This window comes from Mytilus californianus, unplaced genomic scaffold, assembly GCF_021869535.1.
Source record: "Mytilus californianus isolate M0D057914Y unplaced genomic scaffold, xbMytCali1.0.p SCAF_2, whole genome shotgun sequence".
Lineage (NCBI taxonomy): Eukaryota > Metazoa > Mollusca > Bivalvia > Mytilida > Mytilidae > Mytilus > Mytilus californianus.
Window position 1 is genome coordinate 83,883,797 of NW_026262668.1, and position 26,383 is coordinate 83,910,179.

At 32.2% G+C, this 26,383-nt stretch overlaps 1 protein-coding gene and 1 long non-coding RNA gene across 15 annotated transcripts; both read left to right on the forward strand.

The window, feature by feature from the left end:
• Window positions 1-2,142: 2,142 nt before the first annotated feature.
• Window positions 2,143-3,226, forward strand: LOC127730312 (uncharacterized). 14 transcript variants are annotated; one of them, XR_007995027.1, is made up of 6 exons: window positions 2,143-2,160; window positions 2,261-2,296; window positions 2,379-2,478; window positions 2,529-2,592; window positions 2,668-2,803; window positions 2,936-3,226. It is a non-coding gene; the product is annotated as an uncharacterized LOC127730312 (long non-coding RNA). The 14 variants fall into 14 exon arrangements; XR_007995029.1 differs by lacking the exon at window positions 2,529-2,592 and having other exon boundaries at window positions 2,379-2,492; XR_007995028.1 differs by lacking the exon at window positions 2,143-2,160 and having other exon boundaries at window positions 2,256-2,271.
• A 7,365-nt stretch (window positions 3,227-10,591) lies between these two features.
• On the forward strand, window positions 10,592-24,685 carry LOC127727701 (calpain-1 catalytic subunit-like). The gene is made up of 13 exons (XM_052234817.1): window positions 10,592-10,717; window positions 11,147-11,340; window positions 11,865-12,042; window positions 15,615-15,680; window positions 15,948-16,036; window positions 17,194-17,351; window positions 18,214-18,312; window positions 19,113-19,410; window positions 20,467-20,552; window positions 20,818-20,922; window positions 21,980-22,059; window positions 22,218-22,444; window positions 24,357-24,685. Exons 1-13 carry the CDS (start codon window positions 10,670-10,672, stop codon window positions 24,382-24,384), a joined length of 1,656 nt encoding a protein of 551 aa, XP_052090777.1. The 5' UTR covers window positions 10,592-10,669; the 3' UTR covers window positions 24,385-24,685.
• Window positions 24,686-26,383: the final 1,698 nt, after the last annotated feature.

A 26,383-nucleotide genomic window follows, 5' to 3' on the forward strand; every position in this document is an offset into this window, starting at 1 on the left:
CAATTGTTTTATTATATATTATTTATAGCTATAATGTAAATTAATATCATATGTTTTTGAGGCTTGTCAGTGGTTAGAGATCAGTTTCATATTAATTGTTGTTTGAATCATTCCAGTAGAAATATAAATAATTGTGTGAAATCATTGAAATATATTTATATTATTGAATTTGCAGCTTCATCAGTTACTAAAGGAATCAAATTAATTGATATAATATTGAAATCTTGTATCTTATATCTCACTTTTTTTTCTTTTTAATCAAACATAAATGTTGAAATAATGAATATGGATAAAGGAAATTATGATACTTTAAAGATAACGGCCAGGGATTAGCATTACTTTTCTTTGTTTATTTTAAAAATAAACAATCAGAGTCATTTACATTGTGCGAAGGTTTTTGTTATTAAAGTATCTTGTCACATTGTTTAAATGTATTACAAAGGAATTTTGTTATTAAGAACTGGAAGACTAATTGTATATATGGTCATAGCTTTTTTATTCAGCAAGTTCCTTGATTTTCATGGTTTTTCTTTAAGGATCTGATCATGATTTTGTAAAAACTGAAAATAAGAAAAGTAGTTTGCATAAATTTGGTAAACCTCAAATGGAAAACCATAAGAAATTAAATTGAGGTATTAGAAAACACTTTATGATTTGTCTGTGATTAGATACTAAAGAATCAAAGACTCTCTGTATAGAATTCTTCATACTATATGTTAGTAAAATAAATGATAAGATCTTTTAATTCCTTTAACACTGACCATTTATATGAGGAAGAATCTCCATTCTCATAAATTGAATAAATACAGAGCATTTCTTTTTATATTGTAGGTACTTATTAATTTTTATCAGGCATTAATTGTTATGCAAAAAACATTCATGGCTCCATACAAATTTTTGGATGTGTTATAATCTGCAATCATATATTTGTACATGGAAATTATTTTAAATACTAAAATAGATATATTTACTGCCATTTATTTCATAATTTCATTATCAGTTTTTGTGGTAAATTGTTCATTTGTATTGTTGTATGTTTTCATGAAATCTGGTCAGTTGTTATAAAAAAGATGTAAGGAGTTAAATTAATTATCAAAACAAAAGTCACTTCTTTTTAAACAATATACCATGTAACAGATTTTAAATCAGAACTACAATATGTAAATAGATCAAATAAATGACAAGTATATGTATGTGCAGTCTTCAAAAGTTACTAGAGGTCTATTATGAAAATTTTTTGAATTTTGTTTATTTGTTTTAAAAGTAAAGAGAATGGTAAGTTTGTGTAAGTAATACCGTATAGCGGGTTATTTTCACGGGTGTAAAATTTCGCGATTTAGGGACAACAAAGTATACGAAAAATTTTGGCGGATTCATTAATCCCTATTAAAAATTTTGGCGATACTGAAATGGTTGCAGTTAAAAAGTTGTAAAAATTGACAAGAGATAGAGAGATAAGATAAATAATAGTTTATTTAAGTGTCACATATTGATCTATAATAAAAGTATCTATGTTATGGTTAAATGATTGTTTTACCTGCATGACGTCGTTATATTTATTGATTCTATTTTGATACAGTTAATCAATAGAATACCGGTACTTAGATATTTGTCACAGGTGTACAAACATCTGGTAAATCTTACAGTTGATAAGTTACGAAATTGACCGGACCTTTGATGTACTAATTAGATCATAAAATTATCATGAGTGACTTTTGATCATATATGATTTGACACTAATTAATAAGTATAAAATACCTCACAGAATACCTTACACTCTAATATTATTAATTATTTTATTATGTAACCAATTAACTAATTAACACCTGACAGCCTGGGAACAATGGCCTTTCGCATTTATGTTGGTTAAATTAACACAAACCATTATTGATTCGACGAACGCGAAAAATAGATAGTTTATCAAACGCTTTAGCTATTAGAAAGTACCGACGTACGCATAAATTTTCGCGGAATTTAATTTCGCGATTTCCCCTTATCCGCCAAAATAAGCGAAAATAAATAACCCGCTATACGGTATTGCTTTTATTTTTTTGAACAACTTATCATTTTTACTGCATTGAAATTGTATAACTAGTTAAACAATCAAACTAGAATTAAATCATAGTATCTTGTAGATACTGTCTAGGTAGTATCTTGTAGGTACGGTCAAGGTAGTATCTTGAAGGTACGGACTAGGTAGTAACTTGTAGGCACGGTCTAGGTAGTATCTTATAGGTACGGTCTAGGTAGTATCTTTTAGGTACGGTCTAGGTAGTATCTTGTAGGCATGGTCTAGGTAGTATCTTGTAGGTACGGACTAGGTAGTAACTTGTAGGCACGGCCTAGGTAGTATCTTGTATCTTGTAGGTACTGTCTAGGTAGTATCTTGTAGGTACGGTCTAGGTAGTATCTTGTAGGTACAGTCTAGGTAGTATCTTGTAGGTACGGTCTAGGTAGTATCATGTAGGTACGGTCTAGGTAGTATCTTGTAGGTACAGTCTAGGTAGTATCTTGTAGGTGCTGTCTAGGTAGTATCTTGTAGGTACAGTCTAGGTAGTATCTTGTAGGTACTGTCTAGGTAGTATCTTGTAGGTACAGTCTAGGTAGTATCTTGTAGGTACAGTCTAGGTAGTGTCTTGTAGGTACAGTCTAGGTATTGTCTTGTAGGTACGGTCTAGGTAGTATCTTGTAGGCACGGTCTAGGTAATATCTTGTAGGTACGGTCTAGGTAGTATCTTGTAGGTACGGTCTAGGTAGTATCTTGTAGGTACGGTCTAGGTAGTATCTTGTAGGCACAGTCTAGGTAGTATCTTGTATCTTGTAGGCACAGTCTAGGTAGTATCTTGTAGGCACAGTCTAGGTAGTATCTTGTAGGTACTGTCTAGGTGGTATCTTGTAGGTACGGTTTAGGTAGTATCATGTTGGTACGGTCTAGGTAGTATCTTGTAGGTACAGTCTAGGTAGTATCTTGTAGGTACTGTCTAGGTAGTATCTTGTAGGTACAGTCTAGGTAGTATCTTGTAGGTACAGTCTAGGTATTGTCTTGTAGGTACAGTCTAGGTAGTATCTTGTAGGCACGGTCTAGGTAATATCTTGTAGGTACGGTCTAGGTAGTATCTTGTAGGTACTGTCTAGTTAGTTATGCAATGCTTTATTTATTTTGCAACTGTAATGTTGTGGATATATGTGTTGACAAATTGAAAGGGAATAAATATTTTTCTGCAAATTTTATTTTTATGCTTGTACATGTTAAGTGCAAGAATAAGCCAGCTAATTCTGAAGCTCCTGAAACAATTGACAAGATGATTTATGCCAAATTGATAAGAAACATTAAATTTAGTTGTATTGATTGAGTGAAATTTGACATGAATGTCACTGTGAAAAATACTTTTTTTTGGTCATGTGAATTTCTTACGAGAAGTAATAGGATAACTTTATTCAGTATATGGGTTCCTTGCAAGTTCTACATGTCCACCAGACAGTATTCACCTGATCTCGACCTCATTCCAAGGATCCGTGATCAAGGTTTAGTTTATGTAGTCAAGTCCGTATCTCCAATACTATTAGCAATAGGTCAACTATATTTGGTGTATGGAATGATTGTAACGTATACATGTCTTACTGATAGGTTTTATCTGACCATGACCTCATTTTCATGGTTCATTGGTCAATGTTATTGTTTTCTGATTTTGTTTAGTCAGATACTATAAGCAAAAGTTCAACTATATTTGGTGTATAGAATGATTGTAGTGTGTATATGTCCGTCTGGTAGGATTCATCAGACCAGAAATTTTGAAAAGCATCATATTTTCATGGTTCATTGGTCAATATTCAGTTTTGTGATTAGGTATGTTTCTCGGATACATAAGCAATAGGTTAACTATAATTTGTGTATGGTATACATGTTTGTCTGGCAGGGTTCATCTGACCTTGACTTCATTAACATTGATCATTGATAATGTTAATTTTATTTTTAACTAGAGTAAAACCTTTACATTACACACTATCAACATACATTCAGTTATGATTAGTAAAGCAGGCGAGACATTTCAGAGTGTGCACTCTTGTTCTGAGATCTAATAAGTTTGATATCCCTCTACTCAATAGCTACAATTTTCCCATGCAGCATCGTAAATCAACAGTGGTCAACTGAACTGTCCTAAGCATAAAGAATATCCTTCTTTACAAAAGGAGTATCTATATTGGTATTTTAGCATCATTTTATCAATACTAAGGAACATTATTAAATAAAGGAATCAATGCTATCAACATCAGCAAAGTTCTTCATCACAAAGAGGTAACAATTAAAATTCCACTTTATTTTCAAAAACATTATGTTCATATTGTATCCTTTAGTCTCACTAAAACCATTGCCCATAAAGTATTGAACTATAAGCAAGCATTGCAAGACCTTGATTTAGAAGAATATCTAAAAAAAATTCCTCTGACATGTGATTGTTCCCATTTGCCCTATATTTACAGCCTCTCTGGCCATGTTATTACTGGGGATCTATACATAATTCAACATGAACATCTCCGAAAGGTTATATATCATGGTCCTATGTTCAAAGAACCCCAAAGCATCAATTTGAACCATTACTTCAAAAATAATTATGGATTCCATTGAGGGATACGACAGAACATGGGCTAAGCTAGAAGAAATTGAACTGGACACTTTGTCAGAATAGGTTAAAACAATCCTGTCTCGGATAAAATGTTGAATCCAAAAGTTGAAAAACTCTGTGAATGATCAACCAAAGTCTGTTTTCAGAGACAAAGAAGTTGTGAAATGTCTATCATCTCTTCACGATAAATATGTTGTTGTTCCTGCGGACAAAGCCTCAATTAATATTGTTTTTGTATGTAAATCGTACTACTACGAGTGTCTTGTAAAAGAATTAGGAATAAATGAGCACTCAGGTAATCCCACATACAAAAACATATCATTTGACAAGGATAAGATTTTGGCGAATCATAAGTCCTTCATGGCTTCAAAGAACAATGATTCAATTACATTGAACAGGAAATCTGAGGACTTGCCTTGTTTGTATTGGATACCTAAGCTTCGCAAAATTCCGTACAAACAATGGTATATTGCCGGCTCATCTGCATGTTTTACAAAGGAATTGTGCATTAGATTGACAAAAATTTTGTTTGCAGTGAAAGAATGTCTTCATAAATACTGTGAAACTGTTTACTCGCGTAATGGTATTAACCATATGTGGATTCTTAAAAACTCTAAGAGAACTTCTGGATAATTTTAAATCTTGATATTTCTCCGACATTAATTCTATCAAAATCTTTGATTTTTCAACCCTTTATACCACCATTCTCCATGTGAAATTGAAAAATCGTCTAATAGAACTTATCCACAATGCTTTTCAGTATAAATATGGTAGCATACGCTATAAATTAATTGGCAAAAGGCATATTTTGTTAATAGTGAACATTAAGGTAAAGCATGCTACCGTACCTTGACCTATAATGGTTTACTTTTATAAATTGTATCTTGGATGGAGAGTTGTCTCATTGGCACTCATACCACATCTTCCTATATCTATACACCGAGAAACAAGTGATCAGTATGCTGGAGTTTCTTATTGACAGCGTATTTGTTGAATTTGGAGGTAGATTTTTTCAACAAATTGTCGGTATTCATATGGGAACGAACTGTGCGCCTCTCCTTGCCGACCTCTTCTTATTTTCGTATCGAGTAGGAGTTCCTTCAGACATTTGTCAAAAACAGGAAAATCAATGAAGCCAGATCATTTAAGTTCACATTCAGATATATTGATGATGCTCTTTCCATCATTAATAATCCAAACTTTTCTGATTGGTTTCCGTTAATATATCCTTCAGAGCTAGAAACAACAGACACAGCTTCACTTAGACTTATACCTCGAATTTGACATAAGCGGTCATCTCAGTACCAGAATCTGACAGACGAGACGATTTTGATTTTGAAATTATAAATTTCCCTCACCTTAGCAGCAAAATACCAACTTCACATGCATATGGGATATACATTTCCCAACTCATTCGGTACTCAAGAGCTTGCACCTGCTACTCAGACGTTATAAAACGTCACCAGTGTCTGAGCAGAAAGTTGATGAACCAGGGTTTTGTCAAAGAACGTCTCATCTTTTTTCTAAAAAAAGTTTATCGGAAGATACCATGATCTTATTGATAAATATTCTGTATCAACTTCACATATAATACATGATGGTCTTGAAGTATAGATTCTAGGTACTGACATTGTTTATCATCTTGTTGCGTTTTATAGTGTTCTTTTTATTTGTCTTTGTATATTTTTAACCTTTACTGTTAGTTTAATTTTGGTAATATCCTTTTGGCGTGGCTCTGTATTTATACATCCCACCATTGTGTTATTTTGCTTCTGTCATTTTTTGTATTCTTGTTCTTCATTTTCGTTTATGTACTTTTATATAGAGTGTCTACATGCCATTTTGTTTTTCTTTGTTGACATAGATGTTTGTTTTAAAGTGATTAAGATTATAACACAATGTTCACTGCTGTACCCCCAATTTTTGACATTTTACCTATTATGTTTGTTTGTTTTGCCCACACATTATTGGCAATATAATGGAATTCTATGCGACTGCCATACAAGTGAAAGGTTTAGCTAGCCAAAAGCCAGATTTAATCCACCATTTTCTACATAAGGAAATGCCTGTGCCAAGTCAGGAATATGACAGTTGTTTTCCATTCGTTTGATGTGTTTGAGCTTTTGATTTGGCCATTTAATAAGGGACTTTCCGATTTGAATTTTCCTTGGAGTTCGGTATTTTTGTTATTTTACTTTTCCCTATTTGTTTTAAATAGGAGGTTGAGGTTTTTGATACATTTAGTATACCATTCAGTCATGTTACATGCGAAATGATACGAAATGATTTAAACCCATTTTTTATTTAACGATCTCAAAATACACAAGTTAAATTGTCCATGACAATTATGCTTTTGGTTGTTTTTATTCTTGTTCATCAAAAGAAACGTGCACATTATGAAGGCGTTCAATAATTTGGATTTTTTAATCATTCATTTGGCATTTTTTAGTTGTTGATAGAGCATTGTTTCGCTTTATTTTGTCTTTAAAGAGGATACATACTATAGAAATGTCACGCCTACAGCTATTTACTTCAAATAGACAGAAAACTTGATAAATAACAATCTCTTTAATGCTTTGCATACTAGTTCATGAAAAATTGAAACTGAAACAAGTCGGTACACATGACAGGATTGATAGATTCGGTTTACCTAATACAATTTGGGATGGAAAACATTGCTTACCTCATTGAAATAAGCTTTAAAGTACGAAAATATTACTTCAGCATCACCGAAGAGACATTAATTGTCAAAATGCGCATCTGGTGCATAAAAATAGTAACCGTTTATGTGATGTGAAATATGTTAGGTGAACGAAAATATGACTGTATCGAAACATTCTTACTTGGATTACGCATTTCAAATTATTTTAACCTCTGAACATTTAAAACCATTATTGAAAACAAAGTGAGAGATTATCATATGTAAATCCAGATTAAGTAAGCATAAACAACAATGGCTTCCAAATAAAGGTAATAATCATAAATATTTTTTACTTTAATGTTTTCTTTTGGAAACTAAATAATGATTTATAAACCGTATGGTGCCAACTGAAACCGTTAAATGTTTGCTTAAATCCAATATTTCTCAGTATTCTTAACATTGTCAGCAATGAAGCGTCGAATTAAGTTGCTTTTGTTTTTTTCTAACTTACACATAAATATAGAATTATAAAACGGTACGACTGCATGCTGTTAACAATTATAACAAGATGTATAAGTAGTAGTGCAAAAATACGGGTTTGTTCTATTTACTCTTTTGCAGGTTGGTAACATATTATCATAAAATAAGGAGATGTGATATGATTGCCAATGAGACAACTATCCATAAGGGTCTAAATGATGTGGATTTAAGCAACTGTATGTTACTGTAGGGCCTTCAACAATGACCAAACCATACCGTATATCACTTATAAAAGAGCCCGAATAACCAAAATGTGAAACAATTCAAACAAAAAACAAAACCACGACCTTATTTATTACAAAACAATAAACGGAAAACAAATATGATAGACAGCAACCAACGACAATTAAGCTCTGAATACATGGCCCTGACTTGGGACAGACACACGTTTAATGTGATTGTGTTTGATGTATGTGTGTGCTCAACTCTTTTATCTTTAACTTGGCCAGTGGTGTTACAGCACAACATAGGAACACACTGTAAAAATCAGTTGTAAATGAATTGACTCAACGGATAAGTTAGAACAACAAACCAATAAAATAAAAACAAAAGACAAACAGCGCCGATCTAAGAGTACTCGCGTTTACTAAAAGCTAATTTAAAATCAAATAGTAACACTATTGGATTTTTACAGATGGACTCTAAACATGGGATGTTCATCAACAAAAGAAATCGACGATTCGCAGATATGGACTAATATACACTCCCAATTACCCTCACAATCGACCAGGGAAAGAGCAAATGCAGCAGACAGGTTAAAGCAATCAAATGTAGTAGGCGTAAAAGGAAAAAGGAGTAAAACCTATTTTGAACCATGTCTATTATATGTTGATGAGCCAGGTCATAAAAACTATCACTTGAATGATCTAGGTTTGTACGAACAGGATATCGAGTTTACCTCAAGAAGAAAAACTTCTAATCATCAAAAACGTCCCAAATGTTCTGGACTATGGCTAGATGACTCTTTTGATGAACCAAAACTGGTCCTAAAGGATGAAGAAGTTAAACTGCTTAGACCAAAGGTAATTATTTTGCTCCTTAAAGTCCAGTCACATGGAAGTGTTATCTTCATTACGTAACTCATGATTTATAATGAAATTGCTTTCCACACATCTTTCTCTACGCAGAAAATATAAAGATTGGGAAACACGATCCAATCCCAGCAATAGCAATGGTAAACTCAGTATCACCCGTAAAACTGTAGTAACAATTATTTTGATATGAAGGATTATTCGAAACGTTGACTCAATAGTAGTTTATTTAATAAATATAGAGAACTCTCAATTCACATAAACTTTAATCAAAAGAAAAACAACATTTTACACATCAGAACTTTTATGGATATGCCCTTCAAAAAGAGGCTGGAGATCCCAAAGGGATACACAAACTCATAAGTCGAATACAATATGGCATTGCCATGGCAAAAAACAATAAGTAACGAAAAGACAAACAACAGTCTTCAAAACCCAACATAGAAAACTAAAGACTAAACAACACGAACACAAGTTATGATATCACGAGCTCCCGAAGGGTAAGCATATCCTGTTCCACGCCTGCACCAGCCGTCGTGTCGCCAATGTAAGAACAAAGTTCGGTCATACTAGTAAGCAGTCTCATTTGGTGATGTCACATTCGAGGAAAAGAGGACAGAATTGTGGTTACGACAACTGGAACATAGCCGTCGTCATCAATGAAATAGATAATCTATAACGGTCAACCAACTAGTGATGGCGTCTGTAAAATTCTTGAAGGAATGACTTCGACTTTACTACTTTGAACCCAAGGTTTAAGCAGCAACATCCAACGTCATACAACTTCATATGCTAAAGGTGTTAAATCCTTGAATCAATATTTTAGTGAACTCGGAACGATTTAAAGCATGGTATATTGTATGATACCGCCATCTACACTGATTTCGCGTGAGTTTCTCGAGAATCTCATGTGAAACTCATGTGAATTGCACGTGAAAATCACATGACTTTTTTAAATCAAAATTCACGTGAATTTTCAAAATAAAGTAATTTATATAACATCTAAATTTTCAAAGTTAATTAAAATCATCAAAAACCCTTTTTTTTATTTTGTAAAATTCACGTGAAATTCGTGTGAAAAATTTCACTTGAGATTCACGTGAAAAATTTCACTTGAGATTCACGTGAAAATTTTCACATAAGTTTCACGTATAAGCTAGTTTGAGGTGCATTTCACGTGAGATTCACGTGAGCAAGATTTGCCTGTGTAGATGTCTTTCGGTTTTTAGGATTATTGGGTTGCTGTCTCATTGAGGTATTCCCCACGCCTCTTGTTTATTCATGATAATTTTGTTCTATTGAATTTTTGTAAAAGTCAATTTAAAATTGCATTATTTTAAGCGTAAATGTAATCAATGTTTTGCACCTTTTAAGGGTACAAAAAAATCCTGTTCCATTAAAAATAATTAGACAGCTTGAAGCAGATCCAATCCTCAACCATTTTCGAAAACTGTGTGTAAAAGGCAACGATGTTTAAAATCTAAAGCATGTACCTGCCATTTTGGCCAATCTGTCAGACCTATTGAAAATAATACCATAAGAATCCAGACGATTGATTGATTGTTAGTTTCTTAAGTTCATATTGATCTACAGTCAGATATTCTATCGTTTTGTTCATTAAGGAATATATTTTAAATTAGGAATGACTGATATTATTTGCATAATCAGTCAAATATATGTGTCACAAAAATGAATTAACAAATATACAATTAAGAAGATATAAACATGACTGGACATTCTTTTTGCAGGAAATTCATCCAAAAGCGTGTTTTCTAGTTGATTTAACAGAAGAAAGAAACTGTGATACAATTAATACAGAATGCAATAATTTCATGGTCAATGTTTTATTACTAGCAACAGATTCATTTTTATTACAAAGAGTAAGTTAGTGTAACTTCATCACCATTATCATATTGAAAAAAGATTAAAAAAAATTAACTGGACCTCCGGTCTTTTACACTTCTCTAGTTTCTGTTGTTCTACCTACGTACAAAGGTAAAATATAAAAAAAAAGCGGAAAATAAAATAACGTAAGACGAATACGGTCAGATCAAAAAATAAAAAGAGACGAAAAGACAAACAAATCAACACTACACAGGAAACATATGAAAAGTTTGTGCAACACGAATCTCACTTACAAACAAGACTGAAAAGAGTTGCACCGTATGAATCAATTTTGAGACTTGTTTTTATGCACATCATCCCATATTTCATTTAACCCGCAGATTTCGCACGACAAATAAAAATGAAAACTAAACAGCAATAATTATTTGCTTTTTTATTGTTGTACTGCGAAATTTTTAATTCAGACACTCCCTGACGACTACAAGAGCACAAAGAAATACGATGGTATATTCCACTGTCGGTTTTGCAAATTTGGAATCTGGGAAGATGTTTACATTGATGACAGACTTCCTGTTGGTGACGACGGATTAATATATGGAAGTTCGTCAAATGAATATACTGAAATGTGGATTCCATTGTTAGAAAAGGCGTATGCAAAGTAATTATCTTCTGCTTCAATGAAATTTCAAAATTTTGATTGATTGATTGTTGGTTGTTTAACGTCCAGTGGCAAATATTTCATGCATGTTCAGGACGATTAAAATTTTGAGCATGGAAAACACTATTTTTTAAAAAGTTTAGGTTTTATTTTTTCCTTTCATCGCAGACCTCGTAAGAAACAAAAATGAAGATGACCAATACAAATTGTCAAACATTAGTTCACAAAACATTACACACAAAACTAAAGACGCAATGGACTTCGCTGATCCGAAATGGTAGAGTGTCTCTTCTTCACTAATGACCTCCTCATGAGAATAAAGCATTAAGTTGTATATCGTGAACAAAAAAATGAAGACAGAAGTGTGACTATCACAATAGACCATGATCACCTGTCTCACAGGTATGTGTGATGCTGGAGTGATTTTCTCTTTCGAAGAGGTGACTTCAGCTTAAATATTTTCCCATTGGTACAGAATCTGTTTTAAAGTTTTGACATATACTGTTCAGTTGTATCTCCCACAGATTCGGTGGGACTTATGAAGCAATAAGAACGAGGAGGTTTCTTGAAGATTTCAGAACATTAACCGGTGGTACTGGAGTAGAAATAAAGTTATCTGATAGAAAGTTTTACCCGGATTATATTGGAAACAAGATTGATCTTGCTCTGCAACAAGGATCATGGGTAGTCTGCTCTGTGTCAGTAAGTATCTGATCTCAGCAAAATTTTAATTACATATAACTGTCCATGGCATAAATGTAGACTTGCTATGATATATAGCGGAGAACATGTTATTTTTTTTCAGGTATATAAGGTTCAGCTTAATAGATCTTGTAATTCTGTTGTGAAACGTAAAGTGGGAACATTTGGAAAATAGTTGAACCACTCTTTAATATCTCTTTGAATAAATATTTTCCAAAACTATAAATAAAAACTGAATTTCTGATAAAAGGTTGCATGTCTATTTCAATAGCAGTTAAAACACCAAATCGAAATTAAGACCATGCAATGAAAGTTTTTTTTTAACGTTAGTCCCTATTATCGTATCCTTCTGTTTATGGACATTTTCGTTCTATTAATTTTGACAATTTTTTACGATAAAAAAATATTTCTTACGCACCCATTTATAAGTTAAGGATGCCACTCAACGTGATTAAAACTCCTGAAAGTATTCTCATTTTTCTATGTTTTTGTCAAGTTTTCTATTTTGCTTCGGATAATAGAAAATAACTGAAAAACATGGTGTTTTTTTAATATATATAAGGTTAAGAAAGAAAACTTGACCAGGTTTTGGACATCAATCCAAAATTGGAACCAACCATTCTAAAATCAAAATTTTATTTTTTGTTATTTGCCTGTCGAAAAAAGAACAGTTTAAACTAAGAAACCAAAAAATACACTATTAATTGGATTTACTATGCAACTGTGGCCCGTGTTTATTTAACGTAAAAGGTAATGACTTGTGTATTTTACTATAAAGCAAGGAAAATATTCTATATTTGTATGGAGGAGTATATTTATTAAGTCTGGAATATCGATAATGAATCGTAGTCTTTTTGTCTTTGAATTGAAGAATTCTTCAAAAGCTTGCTGTACTTGGTATTCTGTACTTCATTTAAAAGATTGAATTAATAAACATTAGCTCCTGTGAAAGACCCGATAGAATACTTGAAAAATAGAGAAATATTTGTCTGTTACCAAGCCGTTGAGGGAAAGTAAGTAGTTACCCCACAAATCAAATTAAATCACGAAATTACATGTCATGTTTTAATATTAATATCTTTCATAAATTATAAATTATAATCGTCGTTTAAGAGCTACTTACATTTCCTACTGAATAAAATTTAGACTGCGAAAACCACAACAACTTATGCATCTCTTGATGCAACCTGACGCAATTTGATTTGATAATTTGACTTTACTATCCCATTTTTCACAAGTAGTCATTCCTCTAACTCAAAGACAGATTGAAATGGTTAGTCAAACCTTGTTTACAAAATTAATGGCTAACGGAAATCATTGATTTGTTCCAGGAAGGGCAATCTCATACATCGTGAAAACCCCTCTGATCTGAACTTGAAAAAGTCTCAGGCAGAATCCGGATGATTGATTTTTTTTTATTGATAACATATGTATTACATTTTTATGATTGGTTATCAAACAGAAAGTGGACTTCCCTATGGAAATTTAATGTACTCCTATTCTCAACGAGTAGTTTTAATTCGCATGAAGCGGCTTCTAAATAAGAAATTCATCAAATTGAATTTTATTTAAATGACTTAACAAATACAGCTGTATGATATTTCAAAATCGACGGTTTAAAAAGGCCTGGTGCGACCTTTAACACATAAAGGATTAATTCAATTATTAATGTGAACTTTCCATTTTTCTGTTGCAACATTTCAGAAGCAAGGCACATAGAGTATATATTTCCCTTTCCACACGATATTTCAACAGCAACACACGTTATGTTGCTCACGGCAGTTAAAAATCAGAAGGTATGTCACATTCGGTGATATTTTAAATTCGGTAATGAGGACGGGTTTTTGTTATATCCGTGGTCACCTGTGACGCAGCTATTACATAATGGTCCACCAAGTCCTGATGACGTCCGTACAAGTTTCGAAAAGATTAATTTAAATTTACCATGCATTAGGAACACCTGGTGCATTATCTTTCATGTAATCAGCAACCCTCTATCAAGAATTATGATATGGAACACAAGTCCTCGAATATAAAATCAACTGGAAAATACTTATCTTGCTACATAGAAATGAAAATTCACAATTAGAAAATTAAAATCATCTCTTTTGCTGTATTTGTTAGTTCTCAGCCGACCCTTATGGTGAAAATAAAGATTTATGTCACGACATGGTGCAGATGTCACTGTATATGAAAATATATAGTTTCGTACGCCTGAAGGGTGTATAAGACCTAAAAACGTGAGGATATATATGACTAAATGGAACCTACAAAGTAGCCAAATTTATCAACTTTGCCTGAGGGAGTTGGAACCTTAGTTTTTTTTTAAATAATTGATTAATTGAACTGTGATATTCTATGGGAAAGATGCAATCAACATAAACGCACAACTTAATATCCAAACGTTGAATTTTTCATCGAGAGAAATATCATCTATATAGTGGAACTTGAAGCAAACGGGTATTGCTTGCCCATTATTCATTCTTTTTAGAAGCCCCTGTGTGAGGTTTGTTTAATGTTAGAGGAATTCAATTGTAAATAAAGGCAACAGTAGTATATCGCTGTTTTAAAAAACATGCCCACCAAACATGACACATATGTTATCAATAAAAATCAAGCATCTTGATGATTTCAGTTTCAGACAAAATGTTTTGAATTAGAGTGATTATTTTTATATGAAAATACGAATACGAATACTTTATTAAACCAATCATTGGTCCACAAAGGGCATGATTCTTATTTGTGTGAGGTGCTTTCTAGTTTCAAAATTCTTTACAACATTTGATAAGCCTCTTTTTTGAAAATATTTCTTAAATTTGAAATAATTTCGTAATTTACCCTTTTCACTGTAGCATTCTGTAAAAGATTATCTTTCCAAAAATTACCTTTTAATTAAAACATCTTTAATTCGCATAATATTGAGATTATTAATATTTACATTTAGCTGTTTTGCAATAAAAACAATAAAAAGAATACCATGTTTGTATACCATTCTGGTGCATATAAAAAAGTAAAATAACAAAAATACCGAACTCTAGGGAATGCTAACTGTAAGAGTTGGACTTAACAAATGACACTCATTCATGTCTTTGATTCTACAGAAAAGTTTAATAACTAAACAAATAATATCAATATGTAGTGAAGTACGACTAAGTTCCTAGTATATTGCTAAATTAGTCGATCTATTATGAACTCCAAGTATATACTTATAAAATTTTAGATTATCACAACGAAATTTACTGTACTTTTACTCTAGTTCATGCGAAATAATATTCTGTGATTTAAAATTACAAGTACCCCAAATTTCGGAACCATAAATTATAAAATAGGCTTAATTGGGATATATATGATTATCACCTTCCTACACGACATATGTACAAATGTCGTTGTCTGAGCGAGTTCTCAGTTTTAATTGTCCATTCTAAATCCATTAAACATGGTGAATGACTTTTCAAGCATTTAACTAGTGTATGTATATTATATGATTTTTGAAATTTTAATACGCTTTTATAGTGTCTGTATGTTTGCAGTTAACTTGATAATTCAATTGATAACACCTTTTGAATTTGCAGGAAAGTTCTGATGGCGATTTAAACTTGATTTATGGTCAGGTTTTTATCATAAAAGCTATTCTAAAGGTAAGTTTGACTGCACAGTGGAGTAGTTAAAGGTGATAAGGCATATGCTATGAGAAGTTATGTGCTCGTTAATTATCTGCTACTTTAGATACATATCTTTATTATGGTGTAATTCTAAATGCAGCTTTAGTGCTCCTTTTTTACTTGCACGTACTATATAAGCATTTGAAAAAATAAGTTTCACTTTAAAACATTTAAATAATGGTTTATACATCGAGTTGCAAATCATAATGTTCAAAATTGATTGCATTCATGTTTTACTGGAAGGTTGAAACAAAAAGAGGAAAGGAAGTTATTTTGGTGAGAATGAGAAATCCAATTGGAAATAATGAATGGACGGGACCATGGAGTCAAAGGTATTAACATGCTCAAGTTGTTATTGTAGAACTTGATTAGGATTTCTTATTTTTAACTGACTTATTAATACAGATGTCTGGACTTTCCACTTTAGTCACTTTATAAACGTATCGGACCTATAACGCATACATACAAAGAATTTGCAAGGAACGCAAATGGTTGAATGGCGGTATAGAAATATGGTCATCCCTTTGACTACTCGCGTTTAGGTTGTAAACCCCATGACAAAGTGGAACATCCGTTTGGTTTACGGGATGTATTGATACACAGTCGCGTTCGATCGGATTCGAGATGTTAATTCCGATTCCTCATGTAGATATAGTGTCTAGCTCTCTTTACGTTAAAGAACCCTTTCAACAACTCTCTGAGGAGTATGTATCAGGCCTATTGTAAGGAAATATTTCTGCCCTTATCCAACATGCCCTCATTTTCCAATGGCAGTCCAAATTTCCCGCCTTTCAACACGGTCGAACCCTCTTTTGAAGCTGCTTTCCATTGTATTGATTGGTAATTTGTTCTCGTCCTGAACATGCATTAAGTATTAAACAGTGCTCAATCATTCAATCATTTGTAAGGAATTGGTTCAAACTGAATTATCTTCCGTTAACTAGATCTCAACTGGCTGAAAAAATAGTTCAAATGTTCAATCGCCTATTACAAAGGCATTATAAGTGTGCTTGAAAAGTCCAAGTATAAAGTATAAATAATGTCGAAAGTTCAGACGTCTCTAATATTATGAGAGTTATTTGCGGAAATGTATAATATGGTGTTAGTACAGCAAATCAAAAACAGTTAAAGATAGTCGAGAATACTGATACAATCTATATAATGACGACAAACCGGAAACGAACAACTAAACTTACCGATCATTTCAGGAGAAGTATTCATAGGATAGCACCATAAAAACATTATCTTTCCCGTTCGAAGGCAGTATCTTGTAGTTACTGGAATGTACTGTGTCCCTTATAAAGCCATGATATTTATTTTTATTTTTTAGTGACAATAATTTTCACTTTATTAATTGTATCCATGCATTTATCTATTATGGTCGTTACGGTCTTGTATTTTTGGAATTTTAAGTTTTTAATTCTTAACTAAATGTCGCCACGTTTAACAATAACCTATTCTAAGTGAGTTTACCTATCTATTCTTACAGTAGCAGTGAATGGGAAACTGTTGTATGCAACCAAAGGCCCTTTATGTTGGATCGTGAATTCTTTATGTCCGTCGATAGTCTGATAAAGTATATGAACTGTATAACTATATGTAATTTGATACCAGAGCAGGATAAACTTGGTACAGAAGAAAGGTCAAGTAATTATCATATCACAATTCTTTTATTTAGTAATCAAACATTGAATGGTGTTCTTTATTATTTTTTTTACAAATGTTTTCGTGTATTAAGGTCTACTAATGTTACCACATTGAGAGCTTCAAATTCAGCATTGAAGAATATGAATACATAAAAACTCATCAAAGATACCAGGCTTAAAGTTGTGTACGACACATGCGCGGTTCATCTTCATAAGACTAATCTGTGGCGCTCAAACAACTAAAACATATGTTTGGCCAAATCAAATACGAAGTTGCAGAGCTTTAAATAGCGAAAAAACCGAAACTGTGCCAAATACGACTAAGACAATTAGCAACTAGGGATACAAAACCTCAGTGTTTCGAATAATTCAACATTTTATACACAGTAAAATTTACAGAAAATGAACATTTCAATCGTAATATTTTCATGTCAACACAGTAGCTTATACCATTGGGAACGAAAGTGGTTGTGAAAACTCATCAAAGATACCAGGCTTATAATTTTGTTCGCCAGACGCGCGTTTCGTCTATACATTAGACTCATCAGTTGCTACACCTTACATTGAGCAAATAGTTAAAATAAGTAGTTATAGATCGGAGGACGGTAAATGAACTTCACATGTAGAAGTAAATATATCGAATTCCACACTGAATTGGACAGTTTAGATACTTTCTGCTTAAGAAAAAACTTACCCGAACAGCTTTCTAATAGTACTTATACTTGACAACATTGTTTCCAATAATACTATCAAATGTTGTTTATATATATAATGATTACAACTAAAAATGAAATACAGGAGATCTAACCATAAAACTTCTGCGCAAAGTAACATTTCTTACATTTATACAACTTATAAAACAGATTACACAACCAAAATTTATAGTGAATGGAAAGGCAACATGGCGGCCGGACTAGACTATTTAAAGAATCCAAAATACTTAATCAAGATTTCTGACAAAGGTAACTTAGTAGGATTCTGAGAAAGGTAATACAGTTTAGATTTTGACAAAGATAATTTAGTAGGATTCTGATAACAGTTATTTAGAAAGATTCTGTTAATTAATTTGGTAGGGTTCTGATAAAGTATTAAAGATAACTAATTTGACAAATTTAAAAGGAAATAAATAATTTAAATACATTTAAGATCAAATATTCAAACTCTTTTTAACAGTAAAGAATGAAGATACCTGAATCTAATGTATGTTTTCTTCTGTTGAATGCATATGTGCTTATTCAACATTTAACTGTATTATGTATTTTATTTGTTTGTTTGTTTTTTTTCTATTTGTATAAATAGTTTTTGAAGGCCTCAGGGAAGATACACATGTTATTGTTAAATGAGTTACCTTCGTTAAATAAAGAATTTTTTTTATTCATTTTTTTAAGTAGAATAGATAAAAGTTTCGTTAAAGAACGGTTTTAAGAGTTATCAGTATAAAATATGTAACGATATCGAACTATCAACTAATTACTACGGGAAGAGAAAATGTCCATCTAAAAGAAGCTACTTTATGAGCAAAGACACTTGAAGAAAGGTAAGATACTAAAGGCAACAAGTGACCAAAAATTTCTAAAGACCTTGTGTTCTCAATATGTAAAATACATTGGACTTAAAAACAACGGTAACAGGAAAACAACAATAGCCACTGCAGGCTGTAGTTTTATAACTTCTGTTTATTAAATCTAAAGTCTAGTGTGCCGCGATCAATTCTAAAAAAAGAATATAGCGGATACAACAGATAAATATGGCGTATTTTCAGGAATAGAAGACGATGGAAAAGTCCGAGTTGTTATCATTCTCGAACAAATGACACATCAAACATCAACGGAATTAGTAGCTTTAAGGACAAAATTGTACAAGGTACACACAGAGTGCAAACATGGAATGATTATAGAAGATATAACAGAAGAAGGCATCTGTTCAAAACGGATATCTGTGACATTGAGTGTACGAGTGGTCCCTGGGAATTACTTAATTGTGCCTCACACAGACAGGGAAGAGTATGAAAAAGATTTCATGATTGCTATATTTACACCAACACCGTTAAAAGGAGTAAGGTACATGTTTTGCGAAGTCAGTCAAGGTTCTTTTTAAAGTATATATATTTATCACTTATAGGACATGCAGATTGTGTTCCAAAATATCCTTTTTATTCATTTTACAGGTTTAAAATGAAATTGAAATTGTAGTTGTCGGTGAAATTTTTAACATTTGTGACATGAAAGACATTGCTGTTTGATTTGTCACTTCTTGTTTAAAACCTTTGTATGGTCTTTTTATTGTAGGGCATTATCAGTCGGGTATCAGTAGTTCAGTACTTACATGGCATTAAATTATACTACTGACAGCTTTAGTTAGTGTTAAAAGTCCTATTTATATTTTTAGAACACTGAATGTTATTTTTCCATGTTTGTTTCATTTAGATTATTTTACAACTTCACATTTTTTTTAATTCGTGTGGATGTAAAAACAAGTGTGTAAAAATGGTAAGAACTCGGTGATACAGATACGTGCATTTACGTCTGGCGCAATACAAAATGTCAATCCTGGTATCTATGATGAGTTTATTTGCATTATACTATAGTAAAAAGATCATTACAAAAAAGTCAATGTAAGCGGTAGATGATTTCAGTGCGCAGTTAAGAAACAGAGTAAGAGCAAGCATGTGTTATTTCAATTTATAAACTAACAACTTCCACACACTTTGTTTTCGGGCAAAGATGCTACTAGTGTTTTAAGTCCCTTCTGGTTATAGAGCTTTTAATATGATTAAAATGAGATCTTTCGTATACAACTGTGACATTGATACACCAAGCACAATTAAAGAACCAGAAATCCTATACTTGAAGTAGATATAGCGTTGTCAGTTTATTTTCGACTTATGAGTTTGAATGTCCCTTTGGTATCTTTCGTCTCTCTTTTCTATATTAATACACAAGCGTCCATATCATGTATGCATACCTCTTTGGCCTGACTTTGGCTAAGACCCTTCTATGTTATGGCAAATAAAGAAATGTGTATAATATATCGAAATTACTTTTATTTGACTTATTGCATTTTTTTTTTATTTCTGTAGATTTATAGATGAAAGAAATACCATTTTATTTCTGTAGATTTATCGATGGAAGAAACCCTATCTTAGTCTCCAGACAAGGTACTACAGTAAAATTAAAAGGTGCAACCTCAGAATCTAAACTTGGTACGGTTTTGTATTATTATAATTTCAATTGTAAGTTTTGTTTTCCCGTTTTCATTTTTACGACATTAATTATACTTATGACAAGTGTTGACTCGTTTATAATAATTGTGATGAATGTAACAGTGAATGATCAGCTTTACAATAATAAGGTAAATTTGAAAACAATTTCCAATAAATAAGTACAAAAAGAACGAACGGGACATTACAAATGTTTCTGCTTCATCTTTTTCAGTACGATCAGCTTTGCAATTTTTTATTTTTGCAGAATGTGTGAATTATTCTTGGGGAGAATGGGATTTACAACAAGGCTATCTGCATGGTGAAGATTTCGAGAAAAATCCACAGTTTGAAATACAAATTCCATATGAAGGTTTTCAAATTTTATAATGATATTAGAATGATATTAGACTGTAAAATATACTTAGTTTTTTTGGTTTTCGTTTTTATCAAGAAATTTGAAATAGGATATTGTATTTATGTCGCATTACATTTTATTTAAAGAGAAAGCATACGAATTAGTCGGGTCGATCTATGGATGTTAAATCCATCTAGAAGAGACAACGATAACGTCGAGCTTTGGCACACATACAAACATAAAGATGAGTTAGAACGTAAATAGGGCTGGAACGTCGATATAACTTGTGATTCTGTCTAGTCTTTGATCTATAATCTAAGAAACAATAACAAACAATTAAATTACCAAACCTAAACAAAAGAAAGTCAATCATTAAAATCATCAACAGGTACTGAAATGAATAAAAAAATAGAAGTTGTTCTTAAGATACTAGTATTATATATAAATAACACATAGCTGAGAGGGTGATAGAGCAGATTGTTACCCCGAGAAAACATTGTCAACTGAGGCGAGGGGTAACAATCTGTTTTATCACCCTCTTAGATATGTGTTATTTAATTTATTATACTGAAAGTTCCGTTATTACTGTCTATTATATTTCAAATTCAAAGTAATAAACTATGACGTCTTGTACATAGTAATCATCCGTATTTATTAAAGCGCACACATGAGCAAATGTCTCCATGAAGGGTAATAGGGTATTTGCCATGGGATAGAGTAAATTGTCTCCCTCGTATCAACCAATCAAAATCTGGCGCTTTGATATGAAGTATAATAACATAAAATAACGTTCTTTTTCAAATAAATTGTGCATTAAATAGATATGTATGTTTTGTTATGCTTTGGAAACTTTCCAGGATATGTTTCTTGATAAAATTTAATTCTTATTTTCATTGGTATATATAAGATTATTTAAGATATACGTCTCATTTTGAAAGATGGTTTATTGGTAGCATGTTCAAATATTATTGTTTTAGTAACATGTAAATGTGTACTACCAGTAGGTATATATCCTTTCCTATTTGTCCGCATGTTTCCTCAAATATTGACGGTTAGTTTTGACTATTTACAGCACCTTCATGTGTGGTCAGGTTTCAGTTACTAAAAGATAGTTTTCAAGAAGATGCATGTATTGGCTTTAGGCTTTTTAAGGTATGTGTTATAAAATCTTACTTGTAGCTCTAAAAGATCCTCTTTTCGAACAGACTAATAATCATTATATTCTATTTGAAAATGATTAGATAAATAGTTTAGACAATGACTGTCAATATTTTTATAACAACGTTCTAACAGCAAAATATATTTTACAGATGACCAGTTACAGGAAAATGCCTCTTACAAAATCTTGGATTGACGCAATTTGGGATGACCCCGTCAAATGTCATGATGGGTCAATAGAAGGTTGGCATTGGGACTATATTGCACCGACCTACACACTTGCGCCAGGGACTTACATTGCTATAGCATGGGCTGACAAACCAGATTACAAGTGTTCATTCTGTCTGGTTGTTAAGGTGTCATTTCCGATCAAAGTAACGTAAGTTATTCTTCATCATCAAAGTTGTAACTAAGTTAAGACATTTCATTTACATTTCAAAACGATTCAATGCTCAAAGATGTCTTTCCAAAGTAAGACATCACTGCAAATTCTTCTCATTTAATAATTAGTTTGTAATTCGGTGGTAGTTATGCTGTCCACCTTTCTTTTACTGGTGTTTTCTGATTGTCCCTTTAGTATTTAGTTTTGAAACTTAACTAGAACTAGTTCACGTGAAACGACAAAACAGATCAAATCAATCAGCAATCGGCGATTTATGGCTTAGTTTAAATGTACTTTTGAGAATAAACACCGAGATTAATTATTGCAACATACATTAGAAAAGATATTTGGTATATGTGAATAAAACAATAACGAAACAACACTATAAAAACAACAAACAAAAAAGAATAAATACGAGAAAAGCGCATGTCGTTTTGAAAGTACGGTCCTCAATTTTCTAAAAGTTCATACAATATTACGCTATAAATTACAGAATCAGAGAAAAGATTGTTTAATTAAGCATTGATTATCAAATATCTGCCATCAATTCTAAATTACTTTATGTGGTAGGGGAGTATGAATGAACAATGATAGAATTTTTTTTCAGACTTTGCGAAGATGTAGTATACTTATACACTGTGATATGTTCAAAAATATAATAAAATGATAGGTCATGAGGTTGTTTTCAAGCTATAGGTTGTGAAAAAATTACACATTTTGTATGGATTATACAGATCAAAATCATCAACGACAACTCCAGACGTAGTTCCGATTTAGACAGGCATATCAAAATTTAAGGTTAAAATACTAGTATTGTGTTCGTACTTGATATCCCACTTGTCATCTTATATCTGTCGAAATGCTAAAAGGAATATTGACCATACAAATCAGCTAAAGGAAATAGCTCTTTAAATTTTAACTTGTAACCGAAAGAAAATTACTCAGTCAAAAGAAGTTAAAAATAAACTGTTATCACAGAGATATGTCTCGCCTTTTTGTAATTTTGATAATGCAAATGTTGAAATTAAAATAGCAATACTTTAACATGCAAGTTATGCAAATATTCAAAGTCGATGAACCATGACTGAAGGTACATGGCTAAACAATCTCCTTGGAATGAGATGTGCCAATGCTAATACAACTGCATACCAAATACCATTGACTTATTATAAGTCGTTCCCTATAAACAAACCTAAGCACAAACATTAACTTGTAAACTATGTAAAAGTTTAAAAGTCAATGAACCATGATCAGGGGTGGGGCTATATAATCTCCATGGAAACAATACTTGCAAATGCCAATAAATTTGAATACCAAATATCATTGACTTAACATTAGCAGTTCATCTTAAACTGATCTAATCACAAACTTATACATGTAAACTAAGCAAAAGTTTCAAAGTAAATAGACCATGACTGAGGAGGTGGGGTCAAATTTTCTCCATGGAAATGAGATGTGCTAATGCTTATACAACTATACACCAATTAACATTGGCATACCACTAATGGTTCCCCTTGAACTGACCTAATCACAAACTAATACATGTTAACTTAGCAGAATTTTCAAAGTCTATAAACCATGACTAAAGGGGCGGAGTCAAATTATCTCCATGGTAATGAGATGTGCCAATGCTAATACAACTGCATACCAAATATCATTGACCTACCACTAGTGGTTCACCATGAACTAGACCTAATCCCAAACTAATACATTGTTGACTGCCGCCGTCGCCGTCGCCGCCGACACTGACACCAGAAACAGCATACCTATGTCTCGCATTTTGACTCCGTTAAGGCGAGACAAAAATCAAAGTATCTCGGACTGGTAGCAGTGAAAGCTTACCAAACGTACTTACTACTACGGTTTAAAAACAATACCTTCTTACACTGTTATATTCATACTTTTTCAGATGCTATAATGATGGTAATTCTACATGAACACGTATTCAACATCTGAAGGAGTATATCAAGACTTGATAACGTTTTCGAAAAAAGGTTATGGTTAAAAACAAGAATTTGTTTCCAAATAAAATACTACTACAAACATTGATACTGACAATCCCTCGTGGTGTAATGGAAAGTAGTTTTCAACATGTAAAACATTAAACAAATGAAATGTTTTGTTTATATAAGATTTTCAATACCCAACTTTCTTGTCCTCTGACAAATGAAATGCATTAGTTATATATAATATTCATTACCCACTACCCAACATTCTTGTCCTCGGAAGGTGTATCATCACTGAAGTTTAAAACATTTTGTAGAAAAAATGGCATGCAATGTATGACAGAACATTCCTTTTCATATCATGCATTACGTAAAAGATTTATGTTTTGATTTGATTACCTAAAAGCTTTGTCTGTAGTTTTTAGGTTTACTGATCTAGTTTCCTCCTTAGTGTTATTTTGTGTAAATATATCTCAAATAACTATTTTTTTCTGATTTCCAATATTTTCGAGCCACTACTACCGATGGCAAAAAATAAACAGGACAGGTACCTTAAATGATAATCCAATCCAGAACAGTGTGAACGGAAAAAGGGGAAACCTAGGAGGCACTCAGATGCACACTTAGTACTATGCCTTACATTTGAAATAGTCATCTCATGCAGTATAAATAAGAAAATCATTGTTAAACGTTGAATGGCGTCAAGCAATTATGTCACTTTTCTTTCCATTCCAATAAAACTACAAATTAACCTTATTGTAAATGTCTCTTTTATGTCATCAGAAATTTCAAATTCTATATTAGCATTTTTCCTCTGAGACAAATTGCTGTATCTTCAAAGGAACTATCAAACCAAAAACAAAATGAAAGCCAAGGATTTACAATGCAACATATCTGGAATACATGAAAAACAATTGACCAAAATCGACTAAAATCCATCTAAGTGAAAGTAATATCCAGTCAGAATCGACATCATGTATATTTTTGTATTAACAATTTTTTTCATCCAACATGCTTTTAATGCACGTTTTAATGTACAGACGACTTTTAAACGTATAAAGTGCTTTTTTTTTTATATCAAATAAAATGTATTACAGTAGTCATTGATTCTGTACTGTGTATATCAAAAACAATTGTCAACTATCATGGCAACAATTCTATACAAAATGTATAAATAAACAGAACATGTCAGAAAAACAACGAAAAGACAAACAAAAATAACAAAATATACCCCAGGAATAGATGACCTTAGCTATATTTGGCAAAACCTTTCAAAATTTTGCGTTTTCAATGCTCTTCAACTTCGTACTTTATTTAGCTTTCAACTTTTTTATTCGATCGTCACTGTCTTTTGTAGACGAAACGTGCGCGATTTCGTACACAAACTATAAACCTTTGGTGAGTTTTTATTACACAGAGGGAAAAAAATACTACACCGAAAACAAAAGGTTGAGAAACACGAACATCACCAAAAACCGGGTTGAACTAAGGTACTGCGAAAGGGTATAGGCACCCGTCACGATGATCATCCAAGTAAGTGAAAATTCGGTGATAAGCCAACTTATTAGGAAGAAAGAAAAGAAGTTAGCAATATCCTTTAACTTTTCTTTCCGCTATATACATGATGTTCTCTCACTAAATAATTCAAAATTTGGTGACTATGTTGAAAGCATCGAACTTGAGATAAAGGATACAACAGTTAAGTCTGCCTCATATCTTGACTTACATCTAGAAATTGACAATGAGGGTCGGAGGAAAACAAAACTTTACGACAAAAGAGATGATTTCAGCTTCCCAATTATGAGTTTCTATGTAGCAACATTCCAGCAGCGCCTGCATACGGAGTATATATCTCCCAGTTGATACTATATTCCAGGGCTTGTATTTCCTATCATGATTTCCTTGATAGAGGGTTGCTGCTCACAAATAAGCTATTAAACTAAGAGTTCCAAGTTGTGAAGTTGAAATCATCCCTTCGTAAGTTTAACGG